Source organism: Panicum virgatum, chromosome 5N (assembly GCF_016808335.1).
Source record: "Panicum virgatum strain AP13 chromosome 5N, P.virgatum_v5, whole genome shotgun sequence".
Taxonomy (NCBI): Eukaryota; Viridiplantae; Streptophyta; class Magnoliopsida; order Poales; family Poaceae; genus Panicum; species Panicum virgatum.
Genome location: NC_053149.1, coordinates 3,356,654 through 3,383,585, shown reverse-complemented (window position 1 = coordinate 3,383,585; position 26,932 = coordinate 3,356,654). Strand labels below are relative to the sequence as shown.

The window sequence follows — 26,932 nt, the reverse complement described above, 5'->3', positions numbered from 1 at the left end:
TCAATTAGTCCATAATTAGCTCATATCATATAGGCTAATTATGCACTAAATAAGCTTAATAGTTTCATCTCGTGAATAAGCCTAGGAGTTATAGAATTTGTCTGTCATCAGTTTACATTTAATACTTCTATTTAGCATCCAAACATCTAATGTGATAGGGTTTAAAATAAGCTCCATGGGAACCAAATCTAGCCTTAGTATTCCTTGTGTGTATTTGTGAAGATATGACCTAGTAAACGCGGCACTTTAGATTTTCTGAGCCCATAGAATACTACCTCTACATAGCACTGCTCGTTGCTCATTTCTTTAGGATAAGGTTTCGATCAACAATTATTTTACTAAGATATTTTATTTATGAGATACAAAAAGTATGCATAAGGGTAATATTTCCGAATACAAGACACTGTTTGTGCCATAAAATTTGTATGATTATTTTTTTTCTAATGGAACAAAGTAATAAATCTCATAATCTAAATCGGAGGTAGTAATATCTATTTTGGATTTCATAAAGTCCCGACTCCAGTAATTATAAATCTTGCAAGTCCTCATGTGCAAATAAGACCCCAAACACCAAGCACACCCTATGCAGAGATCAAATTTACAAACGAGCCCATACCCTCCCGCTGTCTTCTCCTGCGAGTGCCGTTGCTGCTCCCCTTCCACTTCCACCGCGCCGCGGTCTCCACTCCTTCATCCTCCCCTCCACCGCCACCAATCCCAACCCTAATCCACGCGCAACAAACCCTAGCTCCGAGATCCACCCACTTCCTACGCATGCCGCGCTTCCTCCGGTGGCTGCACCGGCCGAGCTAAGCCAGACAGCCGGTCCCCACTCGCCGCCGCGGCCGCCGTTGCAGTTGCAGCCGCCGCCATGGGCTGCGTCTGCGGCCGCCCCTCCTCAGCCTTCGACGACGGCCAGTGCCGCACAACGCCTCCGCCGGCCGCGAAGCTCTCGGCGGCGGTGAGGAGGGAGGAGGAGGCGCGGAAGCAGCAGCAGCATGCCAGGGCGGGTAGCGGGAGGGAGGAGGCGCTGGAGAGGAGGCGGGCGATGATGGCGATGGCGGCGGCGTGCCAGGTCAGGAGCCCGGTGCCCAGGGTAGTTGAGGGAGAGCAGGTGGCCGCGGGGTGGCCGCCGTGGCTCGTCGCCGTCGCCCCGGAGGCCGTGCGCGGATGGGTGCCGCGCCGCGCCGAATCGTTCGAGAAGCTCGACAAGGTAGGACCTTGTTCGTTGCTTCGCCCCCGTTAGTTTGTTCTTTCCTCATTTTGCTCTCGACATTCGCCTGTGTTGGAATCTCGGAACAGTAATAAGTCAGTAATGAGTAGTAAAGTTATGCTGTAATTTTTTAGTTTTGGGGGATTTCTATTACTAGATGAGAAGATAGGCTGAGGCGTTGTTCTCTGTGAACAGATGGGGAGCAATAAAATTTTGCGGTAAATGGGGAAATGCTATGTTTTACATGGTATTTCTAGCGACGAGGAAACAATCCAATATCGTGGGATACTTTCATTCTTTGGATTTTTTTTTGTCAATGCTTGGCAATGGCAGCTGGGACGACAGGAAATAGTAACATTCCGTTATTAGTGGGAGATGCCTTTTATATTGGCTGGGAGAATGCAGTGGCATTTTGTTACTTTTGGATTTCTTTTAAGTTTTGGTGGACCTTGGAACCTGGAAATAGTAGCCAGTGCTTGCCAGCTATTCGTAAGATGTGGTAAACTTTGCTCTATTTCCAGACGAAATTTTAAATGTAAGATTTGTACCCTTCATTTTTCTTCTGCGCCTTTTTTTGCTGGCAAAGGTAGTTCAATTAGCAAATTATAAAATATTCTGCAGTATAACAAAGTGTGGTATTCTGTTGTACCTGTTCTGGCTTTATACTTTAGGTTTTCACTTTGGAGTCGGATGGTAGGAACTGACATTTGATTGAAATACTTGGACTTTGTTTAAAAGTCCAGGTGAATTGTTGAGATCATGTACTCAGATGTGCTTCATGAGTGTTGCCAGGTGTAGTTCTAATAGAATCATTGTGAAGACTGGCATCTGTATATTCTATTACCTTTGTTTTACTGTTAGGAATTGTTTTTAATAATTGTTCTTTTGTTTATTCAGATTGGTCAGGGTACATACAGTAATGTTTACAGAGCTCGTGATCTCGAAAAAGAGAAGATTGTTGCTTTGAAGAAAGTACGATTTGATAATTTGGAACCTGAGAGCGTGAAATTTATGGCGAGGGAAATCCTCATTTTGCGTCGGCTTGATCATCCAAATGTTATCAAGCTAGAAGGTCTAGTAACATCAAGGATGTCCTGCAGCTTATATCTTGTTTTTGAGTACATGGAGCATGACCTAGCTGGACTGGCTTCTTTCCCTGGAGTAAAGTTTACTGAGTCCCAGGTATGTATTATATTGTTGTGGTGCACTGGTATATATTCCTGCTACTTTTCTGTCATACTATATGTCTATATGTTCATGCGTCTCAGAGAAATAAGAGTCTACAACATTGCATGGTAGTCAGTAGCATTTTCGAAATGTAGTGAAAATTAGCTATTTGTTTAAACTATTTTCAGAGCATCCAGACAATAAGGATCATTATTGTGCAGGTGAAGTGTTACATGCAACAGCTCCTTCGTGGTCTTGAGCATTGCCACAGTCGTCACATTCTGCACCGTGACATCAAGGGTTCCAATCTTTTGATTGACAACCGAGGCATATTGAAGATAGCAGATTTTGGATTAGCAAGTTTCTTTGATCCAGAACAACGGCACCCTTTAACTAGCCGTGTTGTCACGTTATGGTATAGGCCACCAGAACTTTTGCTTGGTGCTACTAATTATGGTGTTGCTGTAGATATCTGGAGTGCTGGCTGCATTCTTGCTGAGCTATATGCTGGCAAGCCTATAATGCCTGGTAGAACAGAGGTATGGCAACAAGCTTCCACTCATTGTTCAGTAGCTATTCTTGTTTACAAAACAAAGTTATTAAAACTTGTCCACTGTTTCTAGGTTGAGCAGTTGCATAAAATATTCAAACTCTGTGGTTCGCCGTCAGAGGACTATTGGAGGAAATCTAAACTTCCGCATGCCACCATTTTCAAACCGCAACACCCATATGCTAGGCGTGTATCAGAAACATTTAAAGAGTTTCCTACTCCTGCTCTGGCATTAGTAGATGTTCTTCTTTCTGTAGACCCAGCAGATCGTGGAACTGCATCTTCTGCATTGCAAAGTGAGGTATTAAATTTCCCTCATAAACTTTTCTCCAGCCGCACAAGACATTTTGACTTATCTTTTAGAACAGGTTATCCCTTTTTTTTATCAGGCACGCTATTTCAATTCTCATTTTATTTGCCTCGCTTGAAATAGTCTAGAATACGAAATTTGAACATTGCAAAATGAACTTGTGCCTACCTAGTCTATCGCAATCAGGAAGCATGGATGCTCAATTGTCATGCATTTCCCTTTGTTCTTGTTTAATTTTATTAGAATATGATGTGTAGAGGCCCACTTATTTGAAGATTTCTCTAGCGAGTCATCCTTCTATATGCCCAAAAGTGGCACTGATAGTTTTGTTCTTCTATTTCGTTCTTCCTGTCTTAAATAATTAACAATGAGTTTACTGTTGTGTCTGTAGTTTTTTACAACAAAACCATATGCTTGCAATCCTTCAAGCTTGCCAAGGTATCCCCCAAGCAAAGAGTTTGATGCAAAACGTCGTGAGGAGGAAGCTCGAAGGTAAGCTCAGCCAACTTGATGTTCCATTCTATCTATCAACCAAAACCATTCTTAATGAGGCAATGTTCTATATTGTTCATGTCGGCAAATTGCTTAAAGCGTTTCACTAGGTCACACCTTGTCACATATTTTCCATGAAATATACCTTGTCATGGTCGATCAAACATAGGTGGACATTATAGTTTTTTCACAAGCATATGATCATATACTACATGATCCTTCCATGTATCTGCACCTCTTGCCATGTGTACCCATGACCAATGTTGTGATGGTTGTTGCAAAGTTGAGTTACTAGAGTGAGTCATGTAACAGGGATAGCTATTGTTCCTTTTTGTTGTTATTTTTCTCTCCGTTCCTAAGGTATTTAGACTGATATGAAGCAGAGTGAATAGATGAACCTGCCCATTCTCTCATTCTTTTATTCATTACCCAACATTCCATACATTAATCTTCCTTCTTCCCTTACCCTGCACATGAAAAGGTTAAAATCCATTTCCCTTTTTCTCTCATGTATTAGCATGTAATGTTTTTGTTAAGAAATTTGTTCCCTTTTTTTCCATGTATTGTGCTGCTTTCCAGACCTACGTGGTTTGTTTCATATTTTCTATTTCGTTTGCCTGGTCATTTATGTCATTAACAATTTTAATATTCAAGTGCCTTGTCATCATACCGCGCTGCCTCTATTTTTTCTTTTACTAACCATAGTCTTGCACTTTCCAGGCAAGGTGCTGCTGGAGGAAAGCAACATAAATATGAGCCTGAGAGGCGAACTAGAGAATCAAGAGCAGTTCCTGCCCCTGATGCAAATGCAGAATTAGTGTCATCGTTGCAGGTAATACTGCCACTAGTTGGAACTTCCATGAATTGTCTGTTTCATCTTTAGCTTGGAGATGCATACGTATTTGTCCTTTCATTCCAAACCACAAGTAACCTGTATTGCTGACCTTGCGGCACTAATGTGTTCAATTTCAGAAAAGGCAAGCCCAAGCTAATACCAGGAGCAGGAGTGAGATGTTTAATCCCGGCAAAGAAGACTCCGCGTCTGGATTTCGAATTGAACCACCCAGGCCAACTCCTGTTACTGAGTCTTCTGAAGATTCACAACGTGCCTACCCGACCAGAATCTTCCATTCAGGGCCTTTAGTTAATCAGAATCACCCATCAACGGGTGGAGGTGTCAAAAATGGCGAACTTCAGGTACCTGGTGCTGCGAATCAACCTGTGGTTGTGTCAACAAGATCAAGTCTCCGAACGGATGGTAGTGGCCGGACAATAGTTGTTCAAGCTGAAGCATTTGCTCATGGGCGGAGGCTGTCTGAGTCCATTAACGAGCATTTCAGTAATAGTGGGAAGTACGATCAAGTGTTCCCAAAGAAGGATGACCGGAGTAGCAGGGCTGATGGAGCTATTGTAAGTAAAATACCCTACCTGAACGAAAAGGGATCTATCCTGTTTCAGCCATTACTGCATTGTTATTTAAACTGTATTTTAGCATGCATCGTCGAACTCAAAATGTTGCGCAACAAACCCAGGTTTTAGGTCAATGAAATACAAAGGGGATAAATGTCAATCAACCGTACTGTTCCACTCTAGTTTGTTACTAACTTGTGGAAAACTGACCATTTTATGGTTTGACAACAGGGCTATGGATCGAAGGGCAACAAGATCCACCATTCTGGGCCCCTGATCTGCCCTTCAGGCAACGTCGATGAGATGCTGAAGGAGAACGACCGGCAAATACAAGAAGTCTTTCGGCGAACCCGGGTGGAGAAGTCTAGAGCAAGAAGGGATCATGGACATCACCAAGGTGGCTTAAGACCTGCTGATTTTGGTGCCATCCCGGTATTCCCTTCCAGCCGCTCCAGCTACCAGGCTGTGCAGCAGTAAGACACCGCTTGAGCAGGTAAAGTGGAAGATCCGGTCATAGGAGATGTTGGATCCGCTCCATTCCCCTGCTGTTTCAGGGGGTGATATATAGCAAGCGCTATGCTATGTACAGGGAGGAAGGATTAGCTGTGTAGTGCCTGCCTATTGGAGGAACTTTGAAGGAGAGAATGGGGGAGGTGATTTGTTTATCGCGGCAATTCGAGTGTCAATGACGAAAATCGGTCATCGGTGTATCATCAGATTGTGGGGGTGTCTCCTTTTTGAAATGTTGCTGGAATGGTAGATTGCTATTTGTAGGAGAGAATGACTTAGTGTATTCATCCAAATCCTAGAAGAGTGGACAATATAGAAATATGTACATGGGCCTCTAGATGGGCCTAACACATATACACCAACACCTCCTACAGTCTGAACTACCGGCGCAGCGGAGTTCAAGACAGGAGAACAAAGAAATCACACCCCCTGCAGACTGGAGAACAAAGAAAGCACACACATGGACAACACCTCCGCAGTCACAACTAGTCACTTGCTATGTTGAGGCTAGAGCGAAACTCTGAGAAAGTTGAGGAGGGGAGACTCTTGGTGAAGATGTCGGCAAACTGGGAGGTGGTCGGGACATGGAGGACCCGAACATCGCCAATAGCAACCCGGTCGCGAACGAAGTACAAGTCGATCTTCACATACTTCGTCCGCTGATGCTGAACGGGGTTGGTGGAGAGATACACGTCGCCAAGAGCTGTCGAAGCCAAGACGCATCTGCCATGCTGTTAGCGACAGTACGGTACTCCGCCTCGGCATTGGAGCGGGAGACAATCGACTGCCGTTTGGACGGACGACCAGGAGATAAGGTTGCCACCCAGAAAGACCGCATAGCCGGAAGTGGAGCGGTGAGTGTCCGGACAGCCAGCCCAGTCAGCATCGGTGTAGACAACCAGCTCAGCAGAGGGAGATCGGTGAAGAACCAGGCCGAAGTCAACAGTGCCACGGACGTAGCGGAGGAGACGCTTCAGCACAACAAGATGTGACTTCCGGGGATCATGCATATGAAGATAGACCTGCTGAACGGTATATGTGAGGTCCGGCCTGGTGAAAGTGAGGTACTGCAAAGCTCCAGCAAGACTCCGGTAGGCAGTAGGATCAGCCACGGGATCACCCAGAGCAGCAGATAGCTTCGCCTGAGTGTCGACAGGAGTGGAGCATGGCTTGCAATCAGTCATCTCAGTCCGCTCCAGAATATCAAGTGTATACTGCCGCTGGTGAAGGAGAAGGCCAGACGGGCGAGGCTCAACAGTAACACCCAAGAAGTGATGGAGCTGATCAAGGTCCTTCATAGCAAACTCCTGCTGTAGAGAGGAGATAATGCGCTAAAGCAACTGCTGACTGGAGACTGTGAGTACAGTGTCATCAACATAGAGTAGCAGGTATGCAGTCTCATCCCTATGGCGGTAGATGAACAGAGAAGTGTCAGACTTGGCTTTGGTGAACCCCAATTGCAGCAAGAACGTGGCGAACCGAGAATACCAAGCCTGAGGAGTCTGCTTCAGGCCATAGAGAGACTTGTTGAGCCGGCAGACCATGTCCGGATGATTGGAGTCCACAAATCCCGCTGACTGAGTATAGTAGACTGTCTCTGATAAAGTGCCATGGAGAAACGTATTCTTCACATCCAGCTGGTGCACAGGCCAAGAGCGAGAGAGAGCGAGCGAGAGGACCGTGCGCACTATAGCAGTCTTCACCACTGGATTGAAGGTCTTATCATAGTCCACACCAGGCCGCTGGGTGAAACCACGGAGAACCCAGCGAGTCTTGTAGCAATCCAGTGTGCCATCAGCCCGACGCTTATGCGTCCAGATCCACTTGCCAGTGACCACATTGCAACCAGACGGACGCGGCACGAGGTCCCACGTCTGGTTAGCAATTAGAGCCGCGTACTCCTCTTCCATCGCGCGACGCCAGTGAAGATCCGCCAGGGCGTCGCGAACAGAGGAGGGTACCGGAGAGATCCGCGGCTCTCCCTTGGTGGCGGAGAGAGTCGCGGGCTGAGAAGTCATTCGCCGAGTCACCATGGGATGAATATGACCAGGATCCCGATGGAGGACGGGCGGGTGGTACACCACCGGCTCATCACGAGAGCGAGACGGTGGAGGTGGAGGTGGCGGCGGCGACGCTGGAGCCTCTGGAGCCGAAGTCGGCGCCGGTGCCGGCACCGAACGACGCCGGTACTCCTGCACCGGCTGAGCGTAGCACGTAGGTGCAGGAGGAGACACCGGGGCCGCGCATGGCGCGACAAAAGGCTCCAGAGCCGCGCGTGGCGCGACAGAAGGCACCGGGGCCACGCGAGGCGCAACAGAGATCACCGGAGGCGGTGCCGGTGTATCAGGAAGACCCGCAGGAAAAAGACAGGCAGACAAAGGTGGCTGAACCATCGGGTCAGGCGAAAACAAGGACTCCAACTCGGGGTCAGGGGAAGGTGTAGAGGAGGTGGAGTAGGGGAAATCTGACTCCTCAAACACAATGTGTCGGGAGATGAGGACCCGGCGAGAGGTGAGGTCAAAGCATCGGTACCCCTTGTGGTCAGGGGAGTAACCAAGAAACACACAACAAGTCGAGCAAGGTGCCAACTTGTGAGGAACAGTGGCGGAGATGTTAGGATAACATGCACACCCGAAGACACGAAGGTGGTCGTAGCTGTGAGGGGTACCGAAAAGAGCGTGGTGTGGAATGGGAGCAGGGGAAGCTGTGGACGGAAGGCGGTTGAGCAAGTAGGTGGCAGTGTGGAGACTCTCAGCCCAGAAACGGGAAGGCAGAGAGGCCTAAATCAGAAGGGTGTGCATGACGTCGTTCGTCGTGCGAATCATCCGCTCAACTTTGCCGTTCTGAGGATAGGTATACGAACAAGATAAGCGCAGCTAAACATCCTGAGAGAGGAAGAAAGAACGGGGGGGTGGAGTTGTCGAACTCATGCCCGTTGTCACATTGGACGGCGTTAATAGTGAGGCCGAACTAAGTGGACACCCAGGCAAAAAAGTGGAGGAGGGTGGGAAAGGTCTCAGACTTGGCGCGCAAAGGAAAAGTCCAAGAGTAATGAGAAAAATCATCAACCACCACCAGATAATATTTATAACCAGAAATGCTGGGGATAGGAGAAGTCCACAGGTCACAGTGAACAAGATCAAAGACACGCGTCGCATGCGAAGAAGAAGAAAAAGGAAGTCTAACATGACGACCAAGCTGGCACGCATGACAGAGATGCTCAGCAGGAGCCCTAGTACAAGAAACATCAGTACTACAACTAAGCTGAGCTAAAACGTCGCGGCCTGGGTGACCAAGCCGGCGGTGCCAGGTGGTGGAAGACGGTGTTGCTAAAAGTGCATCTAGGTCTCTAATTGATTTTGGTGATTTTTGACAATCACAATTTGGGGATATGATGCTTTGAAGAAAGTGTGTGCATGATTAAAATGAGAAATTCAAAAAGAAGAAGAAAGGAAGGTCCCCAATTTCAAAATGAGTATGGTGGATTCGATCGGTATTTAATTTTAATTTTCGGTTTGAATTTGAGTATAGGATTCACCGTACTATCAAGGGGGACGCATTCGCATGAATTTTTTGTTGTTAAAATGCTTCACATGAGATGCAATCCTTTAGAGAAAACACTCATAAAAATCAGCCACAGCACAAGTTCCTGCACTGGGTCGGATGATCCGGCCGCATAGTGTCTGAACTTTCGGAGCAAGTCCGGATGTCGGATGATCCGGCCCTGTACCGGATGATCTGGACCTGGGAATTTCAATCTGTGTTTTGCCTTTTCTGTTCCTACCCCGGACAATCCGAGGTAACCCCGGATGATCCGGGCACCACCAGAAAACACATAACGGTCACTTTCAGGGGTGGGACTATATATACCCCTTCACCCCTTTCTTTCATTTCTCTCTTTTCCCGACCAACCTCGACTCAAAAACACTAAATACTCCACTTCTCTCCATCCAAGAGCTTGATTCTTACAAAGAAACACCTAGGGATTGAGAGGAAGTGAGATTCGAGGTGTGATTCGAGAGCACTCCGTGAGCTAGCACTTGTTCATCTCAAGAAGCATTTGAAGCAACCTCGATTCGTCGATTCGCGTTTGTTACTCTTAGAGCTTTGCTCCTAGACGGTTGGAGGTGCCGGTGAGCTCCCTTTCCTTTGTGGTTGAGCATTCGTAGGTTTGTATTACCCGTCCTTTGTGGACTCTTGTTAGTGAGCACCTCAATCCTCCTAAGTGGTTGATTGAGTGAGGGAAAGGGTTAAAGGGCAACTCTGCTCTTTGTGAGCACCTCAACGGAGACGTAGCTCATTTGTGGAGTGAACTTCGGGATAAATCTTGTGTCAATTTCATTTTTGTTGTATTTATTGTTCTTGACCTAATCGTGATTTGATCTACTTGTTAGTTGCATTTTCTTTGTATTAAAGTGACTCACAGGTTTGGTTATATTATTTATCAACTTTGTATTCAAAGGAAATCGTCAAAAGCTAAGTATATTTCAAATCTCGAGTAAGTTTATTTCCCCCTATCGGATCATCCGACCCTAGGCCGGATCATCCAGGCCTGACAAGGACCGGATCATCCGACCCTAGGCCGGATCATCCGAACCTGATATTTTTCTGCCAAGTTTTTCAGGAAATTTTTAAACAGGCCTATTCACTCCCACTCTAGGCCTAGTATCGATCCTTTCAATTGGTATCAGAGTTTAATCTCTTGATTAAGGCTTAACCGCTAAGCGAAAAACACTATGGCCGAAGAGACTTCTGCAAATGGTGGTGCTTCATCCGCATATGAACTCAATAACAGTGACTTCGAAGTCAGCGATGTTGAAGGTGTCATGACCGAGAAAGAAAAGGCAATCAAGCGAAAAGAAAAAATCAAGAAGAAGATGAGTGAAAGGGTTGAAAAGAGGGCACTAGCTCTTTTCAATGAAAAGATGAGGAAGGAAAATGAAAAGAAGGATCAACAAAGTTATCACACTACATCTCATACATATGATAGCTCAAATTTCCAATCCAACAACCTCTCGTTCTCTACTGTTCCAATGGTCAAACATCCTCCTTTTGATGGAACCGATTATGCACATTGGAGCGATGACATGCAAGTGCATTTGTATGGACTTAATCCACACCTTTGGACCATTGTGTGTGTTGGTGTGCCTCAACTAAGAGAAGGCGAAGAGGTCACTCCGGAACATAAGCATGATTTATTTCGCAATGCCCAAGCCGTTAGAGTCATCAAGAGTTCTCTTTGCACAATGTAGTACAATAAGATTAGAGGAATGATAAGTGCTAAAGAGATTTAGGAAACTCTCCAAATATCACATGAAGGCAATGATGAAGTCAAAGAAGGAAAGATGGATCTTCTTCAAGGAGAGTTGTCATCATTTTTCATGAAGAAGGATGAAACCTTTCAACAAATGCATGATAGGCTTACTCTCCTAGTTACCGAGATTAGAACCCTTGGTAGTAAAGATTGGGATGATTTCAAGAATCCAATGTTGGCAAACATCATTAGAGGCAAAGAATCATATAGAAAGATGAAGCCAATCAACTTATTGAATGAGTTGCAATTTCATGAGATGAATGATCTAGATGTGGCCAAGTCAATTGGTCAAGATGAAGTCAAGACTATTGCTCTCAAGGCCGAACCTAACAAGACTGTTGAAACAAGTGAGAAGCCGTCAAAGCAAAAGAAGAAAGTTGAGTCAAGTGATGGAGATAGCACCGATGAAGAAACGGTAATGATGGTTAGAAACTTCAAGAAGTTTATGAAGAAAAGAAATTTCAAGAGAGGGACAAAACAAAAAAAATGCTACAAGTGTGGTGCAAAGGATCACTTCATAGCGAATTATTCTTAAAATAACAATGATGAAAGTGAAGATAAGAAGCACAAGAAGCAAAGATAAGAGTTATGATAAGAAGAAGAGATACAAAGAGAAGAGCCAAGAATACAAAAAGAAGCATAGCAAGGCAAATGTTGGTGAAGAATAGGACTTGTCTCTTGCCAATGACTCAAAATTGAGGATGTCAAAGGATCATGCTTTGGCAAGTGATTCACTAGCTAGCCTAAAGAATGCTCATAGCAAACTTCAAGAGAGGCATTCACGCTTTGAAGATATATATAAAAATCTTGAAGTGAACTATAGCACTCTTTGGGAGAAAACCAAGTCTAATTTCAAAGCTATTATTGACTCTAATGCCTCCACTAGTAAAGGGTGCTCTAAATGTCATAATCATGATATAAATGTTTGTGTTACTAACCTTGCAAAGCTAGAAGAAGCAATCAAGGCCAAAGATACTCAAATCCACAAGTTAAACATGCTAGTTGGAAAGAGAAACCTTAAGCCAAAGAGTGATTTCGAGTCACACCCGGCGTATAGCATGGCTCAAAGATTTCCAAGCATTCATGATGGACTTGGCTACACAAGAGGAAACAATGCAAATGGTTCTAGAATTGTGAATGGCAAGTCTATCCCTCTATGGAAGAAGGAAGCAAATCTTGGTGACTTGATGAACATGGCTCACCGTGGCACAAAAATGGGTGTTGACCAAGATAAGAACAAGGTTGAAAACACAACAAAGGTCAACACAAGCAACAAGAATGTGCCATCTCCCATATCACGCAACTACTCCATTGACTACACCGTGGTGATTCAAAATGAGAAGATGGTGGTCAAGTACATTGGTGCTCACACAAAAAAGTTGAGGAGTGTGTGGGTGCCCAAGATGGCTTATGCTAACCTTCAAGGACCCAAACAAGTTTGAGTATCTAAATTTTGAGTATTAATTTGTTTTGTAGGCATACTCTTCCGGTGGAAGCGCATGGTTGATTGATAGTGGATGTTCAAATCATATGACTGGGGAGAAGGATTTGTTCACTTCTTTGGAAACAGATGATATACCCAAAGAAACTATTGTCTTTGGAGACAATAGCAAAGGAGAAATGATCGGTTTGGGTAAGATCGCTCTTGCTCATAATAATTCAATTAATGATGTTTATTGGATTGAAAAGCTCTGTTCTCAAGGCGTCGGCTAGGCGACGCCTAGGCGTCCATGCGCCATCCACCGAGGGGCCGCCAGGGACTACGCGCGGCAGGGGCAGGCGGGAGGGAGGAGTCGAGGGGAGGGGGCGCCGGCGGCGTCAGCCACTGCGCGCTCGGCGCCCGCGGCATCGGCGGCGCTCGCGGCGCGCGCGGTTCCCGCGGCGGCCCCTGCAGCGGCCCCTGCGTTGGCCAGCGCGGCGGCCGTGGAGCGCCAGGGCGGCGGCGGCCGGAGCACCGAAGCCCGCAGCAGAGGAGGCGGCGGCGCTGCAGATCCAGACGCGGGCCACGCGCTCGGCGCAGGGGCGGCGGGCTGGAGTAGGGGCGGCGCAGAAGAAGAGGTGGGAAGGAGAGAGAGAGAAAAAAAAACTTGACTGATAACATGTAGGAGAGAATGACTTAGTGTATTCCTCCAAACACTAGAAGGATGGGCAATATAGAAGTCTGTACATGGGCCTCCAAATGGGGCTAACACATATACACCAACACCATGGACAGGTGTATTTCAGCTCACCAAGTCTCAAACCCAATGTATGAGGGACGAAATTTGGCACCTGAGGTCTTTCACCGTGATGTCATCAAATCTGAAGGCATGCTGGGATTCGTGGACCGGTGTCGTGCCACGGTTGGAGCAGCCAGGGTACGTGACGCGGGAAGCACGAGCTGGTTCCTCTTTTGGGGCGGAAGAAACTGGAAAGGAAGAACCTGTTGATAATAATCTGGAAAAAAAGAGTCGTCGATCACCTTCAGTCCTGGCGATTTTGTGGTAGGTGAGCTGAACTTTCCGTGACCAGGAGCAACTTATATGGCTGTGTTTAGTTTCGCGAAAAATTCCTAAAACCTTTCTCTAACGCACATCACATGGAACTTTACGATACATGCATGGAGTATTAAATGTAGTTAAAAAATATAACTAATTGCACAGTTTGGTTGTAAATGACGAGACGAATCTTTTGAGACTATTTACTCCATGGTTGGACAATGGTTGTCAAATAAAATCGAAACGTGCTACAACTTTTTCGCAAACTTTTTGCAAACTAAACACACCCTATGTAGCGTTGCGAGTCTTGCTTTCTCTGGTCATTGGTTCTTCGCCTTGTGCTTACACAGAAGAATGAAATTGTTGCCGCTGCATCACTGGGCGTCTAGAGTCGACTGTGAGCGCAGCCTGTCCGTGCGTCTGTCGGCATCGCCGACTGAGCAATCAGCACGGGCGTCCGAGACCGACAAGGACACGGCGTCCTGCCGTACACGAGCCGGTTCTTGTATTGTCTGTATATTCCAGGAGGTAGCTGCTGAGCCCTAGGGGCCAGCGGCCCGTCAGCGCCGGGCCGGAGCCTCCACTTACCGCGACGAGCCGCGTCAAACGAGCGGCGGCCGGGCACGGAACGCCGTGTCGTCGCGGCGGAGAAGCGGGGGCCCGCCGCCCCTTCTCGTGCGATGGCGACGCACGGCGACCGCCGGCGCCCCGGGGCGACGCGATCGGGCCGGCACGGGCGGCGTACGTGTCCGAGGACGCCATGTTCGCAGAAGCTTAGCGCGCAAGGGTCAGCAGACACGCGTGGGACTAGAAGGAGCCCATGCCGAGGTCAGCAGCGTGAGCTTTCCACTGAAGCCAATATTACCAGGCTGCCGAATTCAGTCACGTGCGCCTAAAGCATCCCGCGAAATACTTTTTTCCAAACCTACAGTTGTTGCAAACAAAACCTTCATGTAAAGCTGTTAGCAGCTATATAGCGTTTGGAAGTGGGCATGGATTGGCGTTTGGAAGCTGAAACCTACCTAGCTTTCTTAAGGCGTAACAGTAACTTTGTCAAAAAAAAAAGGCGTAACAGTAACAGTTACATGAAGGTAGGGAGGCACGATTGTAACAGGATAGGACTAGTCGTTAACAAGTAAAGCGATTGTAATAATTCCCTCGAGCTTGATCAGTGTTAACAAGTAAAGCGATTGACTTTGACTTGTCGCTAAGAGTAGTACTGTAACAGCTAACAGGAGTGGTACTTGTTAGCAGTAACAGTGAGGTGGTTTGGATGGCATGGCGATCTGCGACGGGTTCTTAAGGGCCGGGCGAGGCGACAGGGACGGCCACCGTTCCTCGACAGGCACAAAGCAAAAAGGCACCAGTGTTTTTCCCCAGGAAAATAGCTGGAAGAAAGAAAAGGTTGGACAGTATTTTATTATTATTATTTTCTGGTAACGATTAGTATATGCTCGTTAGGCATTAGCTCAGAAAAACTCTCTAAGGCAAAGCAAATATTCGCCTCATGGGCTCTACCACCGGATTATTTGGATTTAGAGGCTAAACTTTAGATCATATCAAATAAAAAAAATCTTGATATTTAGTATAACTAGGTGTATAACCTACATATTTGCGCGGCTAATATTGAAAATTCAAAATTTACATTTCATTGTATTCTTACTTAAAGATTACACTTTTTTTTACCATATATCACCATGTTCATTATTGTATATGTCTTATTGTTGGTTAAAACAATTCAAATATTATTAACCTATAATAAAATTTTGATTTCTTAAGTTTAGTAATATTATGCATACAATTATTCTTATATTCATTTTATTTTGATTGATTGTTGTTAGCTTTAGTTTTTATAAATAGTATATGTTTGTACATAGTTAAATGATATTTTATATTTATTTTTTATAATGATATTGGTGGGTGATTTTTAATTAGGACAGGGGTATTTTAGGCTAATTTTTATTATAATGGCAGTGATGGGTAATTTTTTTTATTTTTCTCTGATTAATGTGAGAATTTCTAGGCCTTGAGAGCGAACGTGGAGGCTCTGTTTGTTGGCCAAATAATAAGATAATATATTACAAAACTAATTGCGGAACCCGAAGCTAAAATTCGAGACGAATCTAATGATGTATATTAATTCATAACTAGCGGATAGTTATTGTAATATTACTTTAGCAAATCATGAATTAATTAGGCTCATTAGATTCGCTCATAAATTAGCACTCATATGTGCAAAAAGTTTTATAAATAAATTTTATTTGATAACTTTAAATAGTAAAATTCTGTTTGATGTGGTAGGTACTAAAGTTTAATCCCTAGAAACAAACTGGTGAACCTTGCAGGCCGAAATCAGTGACGTGCTCCTAAACCACCCCGCGAAATCTTTTCCCAAACCTACTGTTGCAACAGATTACAAGCTACTGCTAGTAGCAGGTAGAATTCGGAAAGAGTTGGGCATGGATCACGTCACCGTCACGCTCAAACACACGCACGCAGTGACTTGGGATGGAATGGCAACCTGTATGCCGACGGGGGCAGACACGTCTGAAAATGATCGGACCGCGCTCTAACCTAAGAGATAAAGAGGGTGAATTAGATAAATTAAAACCTTAGACCTATGGCTCCAACTATTTGCATAAAATTAAATTAGATGTGCAACTATAGTTGTAATAGTGTGAAACCCCTATCCCAAAAAAATTTAGCAATCTATAGACTTTCCTATCAAGAAACTACTCTATGAAAGTAAAGACATATAAATTGCTAGTATGAAATGCGAAAACTTAAATAGAGGGATATGATAAAGCAAACTCTTGACGCGGGTGTTTATCCCGTGGTTTGGTTAGCCACAAAGGCACACCTACATCCACGTTGTTGTAGCACTCACTAAGAGTATTGCTACTCGGCCACCAAGTCTCTTCCGTGAACACTATCACGGTCATCTTGGTCCCGGGTTCCACTAAGGAGCTTCTCCACAAAAGATGGCTGTCTCCACGTACCCCGCACAAAGTTGTCGTCGCCGCTCCACACCAAGTCGGAGGGTCGAATACGTGCCGACGAGCCTTCAAAGCTCCAAGGTGCCGGCGCACCAAAATCTTCTTTTGGTTCACTCAAGAACCACAGCACAAAAGCACAAGGCCTTGCAATCTCACTCACTAAGAGCTAACTTTTACACAACATTCTCAAAGTGTGCTAAGGGCTAAGGATATGAGTGCTAAGCTCTTGGATGGCTTGGAGATGTTCTTGGGTGTGTTTGTGACTTTCTTGAACTCCAGCAAACTTCAAATGGTCGGGGGGATGACATATATATAGCCCTCCAAGTCGCAGTAGCCGTTTAGAGCTGTTACCCAACTTTCTGCACATGCACCGGTGTATCCGAAGGTATAGCACCGGTGCATCTGGTCACTCTGCGCCATGGGGTAGCCATTGGATCTCTGACAGCTGATGTGGTGTCACCGGATAGATCGGTGGCTAGTCACCGGTTCATCCGATGCAGCTTCTCTTCCTTGCAACTGTCCCGGAATTGCACCGGTGCTTCTTCCGGTGTACCACCGGTTCAACCGGTGCTGAAGAACTTCGTCTAGGCCACTTGACATGCTCTCTGATGCATGACATGGTGCTTGCACGGGTACATCTTCTTGGCACCACCGGTGCATCCGGTGCCACTTGATTGTGGGCACCAGCACTGCATATTGCTCCGGTGCAATGGCACCGGTGCATCCGAGCCCCACCGGATAGACCGGTGCTGGCTCACCGGTTCAATCGGTGCAACTAATTCTTGCAGAACTCATCCAATTCAGCGTTTCTTTGAGTCCTTTCTTCGTGTTTTGCTTTACTTGGTCTTTTTGCTTTATCCCTGTGATCTATTAATGTTCACTTGACAAACACATTAATCCCATTAATTGTGTTGTTACTCAATCATTAAAATCACAAAATAATGGCTTAATGAGATCATTTTCCTTACAACGTCTATGCCACTCTCACCCAACAAGCAGCAAAGCTTGTTTGGCATGGCTTCTGCCTGCTTAGGCTTCACGTACAATAGAACCATGATGATATTGCAGCAAGGAGTAGCTTTTAAAATCAAGAGGAAGATGAAGCCAATTTGGTATGCCTCATCAGCTCCGCGCTACAATATAATATATATGCTGCAACAAAACTAGAGTCATGCCAGATGATCACCGGTGGTGGCTGGTGCTGATTTATTACTAAGAGGGAGAAAAAAAAGTAACTAGACGACCATTTCTTTTTATGATGTGGCAATGACGATTAAACGAGTGGGAAAGCACGATTTCTTTCTCGAGAGCCACAGAGCAAAAGCAAATCCCCAGTTTGCCTCAGCAGGCACTCCATCGGCCTGTTTCCCTTCATTTACTATCGTTGTTCTCACAAGCAAGGGACGACTGAACCTGCAGTCCCGGCCCAAACAATAGAATAGAAGCGACGCTGCGCTGACAGACGCGGCAGGAACACCGTGTGTGCCCGAGCTGAAAGAGAAACGCGTGGTGTGCGCATGGCAATTGGCATCGGCATGGCGGGTTGCGTACGGGCGCCGGAGATCGATCGAGCTCGACTCGAGAGAGACCTGCCTGCCTGCCTGCGCGAGGAGGCGGATCGCCGGGGAGGTTACGGCCGTGTTGCCGGGGGCGTTGCCACTCCCATCCCATGTGTTTCTTTTATTCGCTCCCGCACACCAGCAGCCTACCTATATATATACATATATGTAAATCTGCTGTGCCATCGCGACATCTATCTATCCATCCCTGCAACCAACAACCGTTTCTCCGAAACAACCGCTCTCGTCTCCTGCCGATCCTCTCCAGATCCGAGTCCAAAAATAAGCCAGATAATGCAAGTTGATCGATGAGTTGATCTGTTCGTCGATCGTCTCTCTGCCAATCTCTCCTCTCCTGGTTGTTGGGCTTTTGATCGCCGTTTGAAGTAGTCTTCATTAAATTTGCTCCATGTTTTGAACCGTACCGGTTCTTGGTCGTTTATATCTCCCTCCCAGCTACTACTGGTCAATAATAGGCAAATAGTTATTCGATCGCGGTTATCTGTAGGGGGTCATCATCTTCGTCTCCATCGCAAGGTCTTTTCGGTTGCATCACCAGCGTTACATCATCGGTTTTCATTTATTTGATCCTAATCTCCTCCTGCTGCCCAGAATTCAATCTGCCTTTTGAAATTGGTCGTCGTCTCCCTCGCCCCTACGAGCTCGATCGTTCCTTGCAACTTCCTTGCTCACCGATCGCCACCGGCCGTCGCGCGTCAGGGCGCGCGGCTCCATCAAAAAGGTTGCGCGCGCGTGGAGCCATGCAGCAGGAGCTATAGCATCTGAGAGTATCGATCGATCCGCAGGCAGCAGATCGATCGCGCCGGAGCGTGGCGGTTGGTTGCCGGCGGTAGATCGAACGCCAGCATGCAGGCGAACGGCCGCGGCGAGCAGCACTCGCCGAGGTCGGCGGCGGCCGGCTGGCCGTCCCCGCGCGGCGGCGGGGGCGAGCATTACTCCCCGTCGCCGTCCAAGACCCCGCGCGGCGGCGCGGCGTCGCCGAAGCTGCCGGCCAGCGCGGCGTGGCTGGTGGACAGCCGGTGGGCGCTCTCGGCCGCGCTCAGCCTGCTGCTGTTCCTGGCCGTCGGGCTCGCCGTGACGTCCTTCTCCTCCTCGTCGTCGGCGCCGCCGTACATCTCCGCGTCGGCCTTCTTCTCCTCCTCCGACCAGGCCCATCACGTGCACGCCGCCGACTTGGTGCAGGAGGGCGTCCACGTGAGCCAGCAGCAGCAGCAGCCGGAGTCCCTTGCCTCCCCGCCGCCGCCGCCCGGCGCCGACCTGCCGCGGCTGGCGTACCTGATCTCCGGGTCCAAGGGCGACCTGGAGCGGCTGTGGCGCGCGCTGCACGCGCTCTACCACCCGCGGAACCAGTACGTGGTGCACCTGGACCGCGAGGCCCCCGTGTCGGAGCGGCTGGCGCTGGCGGCCCGCGTGTCCAACAGCACCGTGTTCCGGCGCGCCGGCAACGTCCACGTCGTCCACCGCGCCAACATGGTGACCTACCGCGGCCCCACCATGGTGGCCAACACGCTGCACGCCTGCGCCATCCTCCTCCGCCGCGGCGGCGCCTGGGACTGGTTCATCAACCTCTCCGCCTCCGACTACCCGCTCATGACCCAGGACGGTACGTCGCCGCCGCCGCCGCCGCCGCCGCCGTCGCCATCGTCGCACGCGCTCGAGTACACACATGCATATTGCGTACACGCACAGTCAAACGGATTCACCTACTACACTATAACAATAAACGATTTTCTTTAGCTGACAGATTCAACCGATGGATCGATTTCTCTAGCTCTGATCAAACTGTTTACCTGACCAAATTGAACTGGCAGACATCCTGCAAGTCTTCTCGACGGTGCCCAGTAACGTCAACTTCATCGAGCACACCGGTTACCTAGGCTGGAAGGAGTGAGTATTGTAGCTGCTTTCTTTCTTGCTTTCTTCTCCATGGGCCATGGCTGAGGTCGTCGTTGCATTGCATCGCAGGGGGCAGCGGGCGCGTCCTCTGATCGTGGACCCCGGGCTGTACGGGTCGAAGAAGCAGGACATCTTCTGGGCGTCGCCGAAGCGGGAGCTCCCCACGGCGTTCAAGCTCTTCACGGGGTCGGCGTGGGTGGCGCTGTCGCGGGACTTCGTGGAGTACACGGTGTGGGGCTGGGACAACCTGCCGCGGACGCTGCTCATGTACTACGCCAACTTCGTCTCCTCCCCGGAGGGCTACTTCCAGACGCTCGTCTGCAACGCGCCCCGCTTCGTGCAGACCGTCGCCAACCACGACCTCCACCACATCCAGTGGGACGTGCCGCCGCGCCAGCACCCGCACGCGCTCGCGCTCGCCGACCTGCCGGCCATGGTGCGCAGCGGCGCGCCCTTCGCCAGGAAGTTCCCCAGGGACGACCCCGTGCTCGACGCCATCGACGCCGAGCTCCTCGGCCGCCCGCCGCCGCCGCGCGGCGGCAACGGCACCGCCCCCGCGGCGGCGGCGGCGACGTTCGTGCCCGGCGGGTGGTGCGGCGGCGACGCGAGCTGCGGCGGCGTGGACAACGACTGGGTGCTCAGGCCCGGGCCCGGCGCCGAGAGGTTCCAGAGGCTCATCGAAAGGATCGTCAGGTCCGAGGCCTTCCCCAACAGGCAGTGCAAGTAGTGCTAGATCATACATACCGTGTGCGTTTTGTTACCTTCTGGATCCTCTCGTCAGTGTACAAACAAACACCAACAGATTGGAACATGTAATAGAGATGATGATCATAGCAAAGCTTCGATATTATACACACATAAACCCTAGTCGATCTAGTGAATCCTCTTCTTGACCTGCTGCAGCTATCCTTTTTTATTCCCCTTATACCGTCTTCAACTGAACTCTGAAACGCGGTGATGCCCAAAGAGCGCGCTGAACAGACTGAAGGTTTTGACAGCAGATGAAGAAACTCTGGTTTTGGATTCAGGTTGTGCTCTGCTTCTTTTTTTTTTGAATAAATAGGTTGTGCTCTGTTTCTCAAGCAGGCTAAAAGCATTCATGGTTGATGCTGAATGTTCCTGCTACAGGGTCATACTGTTGAGTAAAGCCTATTTGATTTGATCAGCTGAATGTTCCTGCTACTGGCCCATATTGACGATTAATGCCTATTTGCTTTTGTTTTCGATAAGATTCTTGTATGATTTGACCAGCTAAAAGCTTCAGCTCCTAGCCGAGGGCTAAAGCCATTATAACAGGGGCACAAGTATGCAGAGCAAAATCTCCCCAGGGAAGAATGCATAAACCTAGAGCACCAAAAAAGTATATGATTTGAAACCTCTCCCAGAATTAACCCAAAGTTTTATTTTTTTAAAAAAACAAAGTTTCACCGAAGGCGACACCACCGTGAGCATGGTTAATACTATAATTTGCGGACTCAAGGATAATGGAAGCATGGAACTATATTATTATACCTTAGTAAAGCAGCGACAGATGTTGCTGTGTGCATCAGCATCATGACGAGACGAACGGCAGCTGCTAATAATAGAAGGGTACAATAATGGTGTTAACAATGCCCTTTCCGAAAAGACAGCCTCAGAGTCAACTCTGCATATGCTTTCCTTTCGCTATCTTCACCTCAGTTAGTGAGCAGCAGATTGTAAAGACTAAAACTGACACTATTTTCAGACAAGATGCTATAGTATCATCACCATAACCTGCAGGTAAATTTAAAAACGGGGCGAGACAGAGTGCACAAGGCACAACCACAGCTACTGTAGAATCTATATTCACGGATAACTGGAGATACACCTGCAAGCATCCTAGAACCCAGGTTCCTTGAATCAAGGATCCTTCTTTCCAGAGCGCAAAAGGTACTAAAGCTTTATGCTAAGCTACTGAGCATACCCAACCAGATAAAACTACGGCTGCAAAGATGCTACAAGAGCTTGAGTACTCAGGTGCTCTGCGCTGGTCTCAGTTTCTGAATCCAGTGCAGGAGACGCTTCTTGGGATCCTGGCAGGTGCCGCTCTTCGGTATGTCAAGGGAGCCGCCCTGAGAGAGAATGGAATGGAACTGTTCCAAGACTTTCACAATCTGCCAGAAATCGGGCCTCTTGTTAGGCTGCAATGCGCAGCACTGCTCAATCAGGGATCTGAGAGCCGATGGGCATTCTGGAGGAATTGTTGGCCTCAAGTTCTGGAAAAAAACAATTATGTGAGAAATGTATAGTCATTGTGCAAAGAAATCCTCTCTAGTTTTTGTACTCAAAGCAGGAAAGAATCATTACCCTATTGGCTACGGCATAAGCCACCTGGAAAGGGGTCAGGTTCTCGTAAGGAATTCTTCCAGACACCATTTCCCACAGGAGCAACCCAAAGCTGTAGACATCAACCTTTCCGTTGTATGCCTTTTGCTTGATCATCTCAGGAGCCATCCACCTGTAAGTGCCCTCGTCCTCCACTAGCACATCACATAAAGTCTCCTCACAGGCGATACCAAAATCAGCAATCTTCACACAAAAGTTCTCATCAAAGAGTATGTTCTCAGGCTTAATGTCGCGGTGAACAATCCCTTGAGAGTGTATGTACTCCAAACCACAGGCAACATCAAGAGCAATGGATATGATTTTCTCCACAGGGATGGGGTGGTTCTCTGTGCTATTCAGGTATGACCTTAAGGAGCCTCCCGGAAGGAACTCGGTAATAATATAAAAAACTGGTGGGCATTTATAGGCTGCCACAAGCTGCATTAGCAGAAAATTGATCAGATAAGGGAGGTTGCATAACAAAGCAAATCAACAATGCATGCATGTGAAAGGTGTAATTCGTACACTCAACTCATTGGAAACAATCGACCATACTTACAAGATAACCTACTAACAAATATTCTGAGCACTAAAGTATACTAGCACAATATGACAGTATACACCAAATATGATCAGTTCTAATGTCCCTAAGAGTAGTAAAATCAGTTTAAGTTGTTTCTGAAATAGTGGGAACACACTGACAAGTCATTATCAGCAGCACTAATCTAAACTGGTCAGATCAAATTAAAATGGTCATATAAGAATGAAAAGTACAACCAACCAACACACACACACACACATGCACTTGCACTATATGTATTAGGAGATTTAAGTCGAGACTTAAGACAAAAGGCTGCTTGTACATAATCATGTTAATTGTTACCTTGATCACATTCTTGTGGTAAAGGTGAGATAGTGAATTTATCTCACTGTTATACTGCTTCTCAAGTTTTGCAGCCATCTTCCCATTGTCGTCATCATCAGGTTGTCGGATAAATTTAATTGCAACTGGTTTATCATCATAGAACCCCCTGTACAGCCGGCTATATGCCCCGCTAGCAAACCTGTGCCCAACGAGCAGCTTGGAGGGATCGAGGGTCCAATCAACTGTCGTTTGCACCGCCTGATTCATTCTAACCATCTGGGCCCTCCGATCAATAGCAGGGTTAACTGCACTAACCCTCCTTCCACCACTGTATTTCCTTGCCCAAGAATTATCCTTTTGAGACTTGTGCTTACCAGATACCATTGGAGTTGAGCACAAATCAGGACTCTGACCCATATCAGACACCTGCCTAGCAAATGATTTTCCATATATACTCTTTTCAGATCCTCTTCGCTGTGGAGGCGGGCTCGCAAACCTCTGGCTGCTAGACTTTGCTTCCCTGAACACTTCAGAAGGCGCAATACAAGGAAGGGGGGACTTTGATCTCTGTTTGTGCTGAGGTCCATAAGCCTTTTGCGGACTAGAGACTTGGTTTGAGGGAGCTTTGTTCAAGTAGCTGAGGAGCATCATCGAACTTGGGCTCTTGACCAGGCTCCTTGCTCTTGGACCCCTGCAATTCTCTAAGTTCATTGGAGGGCTTGAAGGAATCTCCAAACTCGCCTTCTTCGGCTTATTGGCCTTGTCCCTATCAAGCTGAAGCGAGGATCGGACCAGAGGCAAGCTAGCACAGTGCTTGAGTGCAGTCCCTGTATCTTCGGCATCCCGATCAACAGGCATCGACATGGACTTCCCCATACTCACAAATTTCTGCAATTTCCGCTCAACATCCTTGCCAAGCGGAGCGAAAGGTACCACCACATCCTTGCCAACCGGGGCAATAGGTACCCTTCGAGGATCCACTCTTGTGTAGACAGTGTGCGAGAACTTGGTCCTCCTAAGCCATGAGTTCTGCTCCTCCATAACGGAAAATAAGGAAGACAAGAAGCACTGCCACAAGAAATCAGATTCCAACTTTGGCAGTCTGGAAACATAGAAACCACATGTTGAAGTGGAACTTTGAGGAGAAAAGGAATCTGTCGCCCGAAACACCAACAGAAGTCCTTAAACCAGGAATCGCCGCCGCAGTTCCTTGGCCCATTTGCAGTCGAATTCTTGCAGCAAGTTGTGTATCAGACGGGCAATCTAAAAGGGCCCAGAGCTTGCCAAGTACAGAGAAATGGATCCTAGATCTTGCAGAGCTTGTTGGAGAATCAGGACGTCATATACAGGGCTTCTCAAGAATCCTAAAATAAAGCAAGAGGGAGGCACAATTGTAACTGAATTGGTTGAGCAACAGCAACTATTATATTGGCAATTATTGCAATAGAAAATGTCCAGTTCAATGAACAGAGGCAAAGCAAGAATCCAATATTAGATTCAAATAATACACATGTATAATTCAAAACGAAGGACTTGACTCTGTCTAAAGGCATTGGAAAAAAAAAGGTATGAAACGGGGTGCAAACGCACGGTTTTTGACAAATGCATGCGTTGAACCATGAGAAGCTGCAAGATCATAGGATAATTCATAGGCTGACCGGATCAAGCAAGACATCTGAACAACAGTTCGTTTAGTCTACGATTGACCACTCGCCAGACGGCGTACAGATCTATCATTGTCAGGTTAGTGACTTTCCATGGGACGACACATCAAACAGTGAGCAATTCTTGCGGGAATCCTTGAGTAAAACACAAATGCACAAACGAAGAACAACCTCTTATCCAAAAAAGACTCAATTATGAGATCGCGACTTGTCTTCTTTCCCAAAAAAAAAAGAGAGACAGTGAAAAGGATTGTGACTTTTCTAAAACCATAACCATGAGGCAAACACGTCTCACAGTAAATCCAACAGGCAACTCGAAAATGTTTCAATCCGGGAAAGAAAATATACTAATCGAAAGCACAATCCTTGGGGAGCAAATGCAAACATCGAACGGAGCTAAGCATCAATGCCATCGAAAACCGAGGCGTGTAAACGCGATTGCCCCAAGGAAACCAATCCAGAGCGTAAAAGTGGAAACTTTAACAATAGCCAACAAAAAAAGTTCCCACACGAACAGCAAATCCGCCTCTAAAGAACTTGCCTTCTCAGATGAAAATCGATCTAAAACCCAATAAAACCGGCATGTAGAACACTGAAGTTTGAACACCTGGAGAAGGGAAACCTCCAGACTACATACATAAAAAAATTAGTTCTGGAAGAAGATCCCCCTACAAACAAATAAAAGTCTTTGCGGCCACAAAGATCGGAGCAGGAACAAACTAACCTTCCAGGGATTGCGGCGGATAAAGCCTCGGAAAACCGGATCAAATGCCAGCTCCCACCCCTCTGCCGCTCCAGGTCCAGGTAGGCGTCCAGCAACCGAAACAGAAGCCAATCAAGAGCGCATTGAGGGCGCGCACCACAAAAGGGCCCGTGCGTACTGCACACCCTGTAACGCGGCCTCGTGCCGGTGGGATACGTCGCTCCCTCCCCCCGCGCCGCCGTACGGTCTCCCTCCCCAACTTCCCTGCTCCTCCTCCTGGGCCAAGCTTCCCTCTGTTCTGCCGATCTGCGACGCCTTCCTTGGAGGGCTTCGTTGACAATACTGGGAGGCGCAGGGGCTCGTCTCTGAAGAGGAAGAAGGGGAAGAGACGAGGAAGAGATTACGCGAGGGCGGCGCGCACTGCAAAATTCCCGCAAAAATTCAGAGAGCCGCAGATCTTCTTCTCCTAATAGGCCTGTCTATACAAATATGGATAGTTTTGGGTCTGTTTGTAGATATGGAAAGACTGGAGGTGAGGTTATTGATGTAAATGCGAGGTTTTTTTGTGGGTGCAATGGGAAGAGATTGAAGAGGAGTCAATGGCCCCACTGCAAACTGCAGAGGCAGCAGCCAAGCGAGGGGGGCAGTTTGTGGTGGAGTGTGGGGCAGGGGGGTGGCGAGAGAGGGACTGCAGGATTGGGGAATGTCAAGCTTTTTTTTCGCATAAAAAGTGGTTAGGGTTTTTTAAGTCCTCGTGACCTCTCCTTTTCGACATTCTTTGCGTCTATTATTGGTGCCAGGTAGGGGATTCTACATGGCAAAAAAGGATTTAGTGCATCACGCTTTGGTGTTGTCTCTTCTACCATCTTGTTTTGTTTGGGTTTTTAATTGAAGTTAACAGCTTTTCCATAAGGGCACCAATATTGTGTAATCTCTTTGTGCTGATCAAAGCATTTTCTTGCTAAACATGATTTGAACGGCATGACAGAGACACGATAGGATTGGTCAAATACTCTAAATTAGCGATCAACTTTTGGAAGGTGGTACAATTTATTGCAAATACGAATTTTAGTTCAAATATTCTCTAAGAATTATGACCAGACCCTTCTACGAATACTTTCCCGAATATATATGCACCCCCAAAATGTGAGCCAAAGAATACATCAGCAATGACGATGATAACTTGTATACGATGATGTATACCGAGGAGGTTATTGGTAGTTGTCGTGGTGCTGCAAACCACAGTCGGGTGGAGGAAGGCACCCGCCCTAGCCCTGAGGGTGTGTACTCGGGGGTTAGCTAATCTTAGATTGATCTCTCTCAAGAACACGATGAACACCGCAAGATTTAGAGTGGTTCGGGCCGCCGGAGCGTAATACCCTACATCCACTGTGTATTGTATTGCCTTCCCACGAGAGTGGGAGAGTTGCTAGAGTTTG

At 47.3% G+C, this 26,932-nt stretch overlaps 2 protein-coding genes and 1 pseudogene across 3 annotated transcripts; 2 read left to right on the top strand and 1 right to left on the bottom strand.

Annotated features, from left to right (window-relative positions):
- The first annotated feature begins 619 nt into the window (after positions 1-619).
- On the top strand, positions 620-5,959 carry LOC120673129 (annotated as a pseudogene). The gene is made up of 8 exons (XR_005674512.1): positions 620-1,213; positions 2,111-2,395; positions 2,602-2,919; positions 3,004-3,231; positions 3,632-3,732; positions 4,453-4,564; positions 4,705-5,142; positions 5,374-5,959. The product of XR_005674512.1 is annotated as a probable serine/threonine-protein kinase At1g54610 (transcript).
- Positions 5,960-18,177: 12,218 nt separating this feature from the next.
- On the top strand, positions 18,178-20,817 carry LOC120672621 (beta-glucuronosyltransferase GlcAT14B-like). The gene is made up of 4 exons (XM_039953122.1): positions 18,178-18,535; positions 18,611-19,622; positions 19,831-19,906; positions 19,985-20,817. Exons 2-4 carry the CDS (start codon positions 18,866-18,868, stop codon positions 20,640-20,642), a joined length of 1,491 nt encoding a protein of 496 aa, XP_039809056.1. The 5' UTR covers positions 18,178-18,535; positions 18,611-18,865; the 3' UTR covers positions 20,643-20,817.
- Positions 20,818-21,551: 734 nt separating this feature from the next.
- On the bottom strand, positions 21,552-26,072 carry LOC120672620 (serine/threonine/tyrosine-protein kinase HT1-like). Its single transcript, XM_039953121.1, has 4 exons — positions 25,515-26,072; positions 23,145-24,490; positions 22,244-22,699; positions 21,552-22,152 (listed from the first exon to the last, which is right to left on the bottom strand). The coding sequence occupies exons 2-4, from the start codon at positions 24,165-24,167 to the stop codon at positions 21,910-21,912; spliced, it is 1,722 nt and encodes a 573-aa protein (XP_039809055.1). The 5' UTR covers positions 24,168-24,490; positions 25,515-26,072; the 3' UTR covers positions 21,552-21,909.
- Between the last annotated feature and the right edge of the window lie 860 nt (positions 26,073-26,932).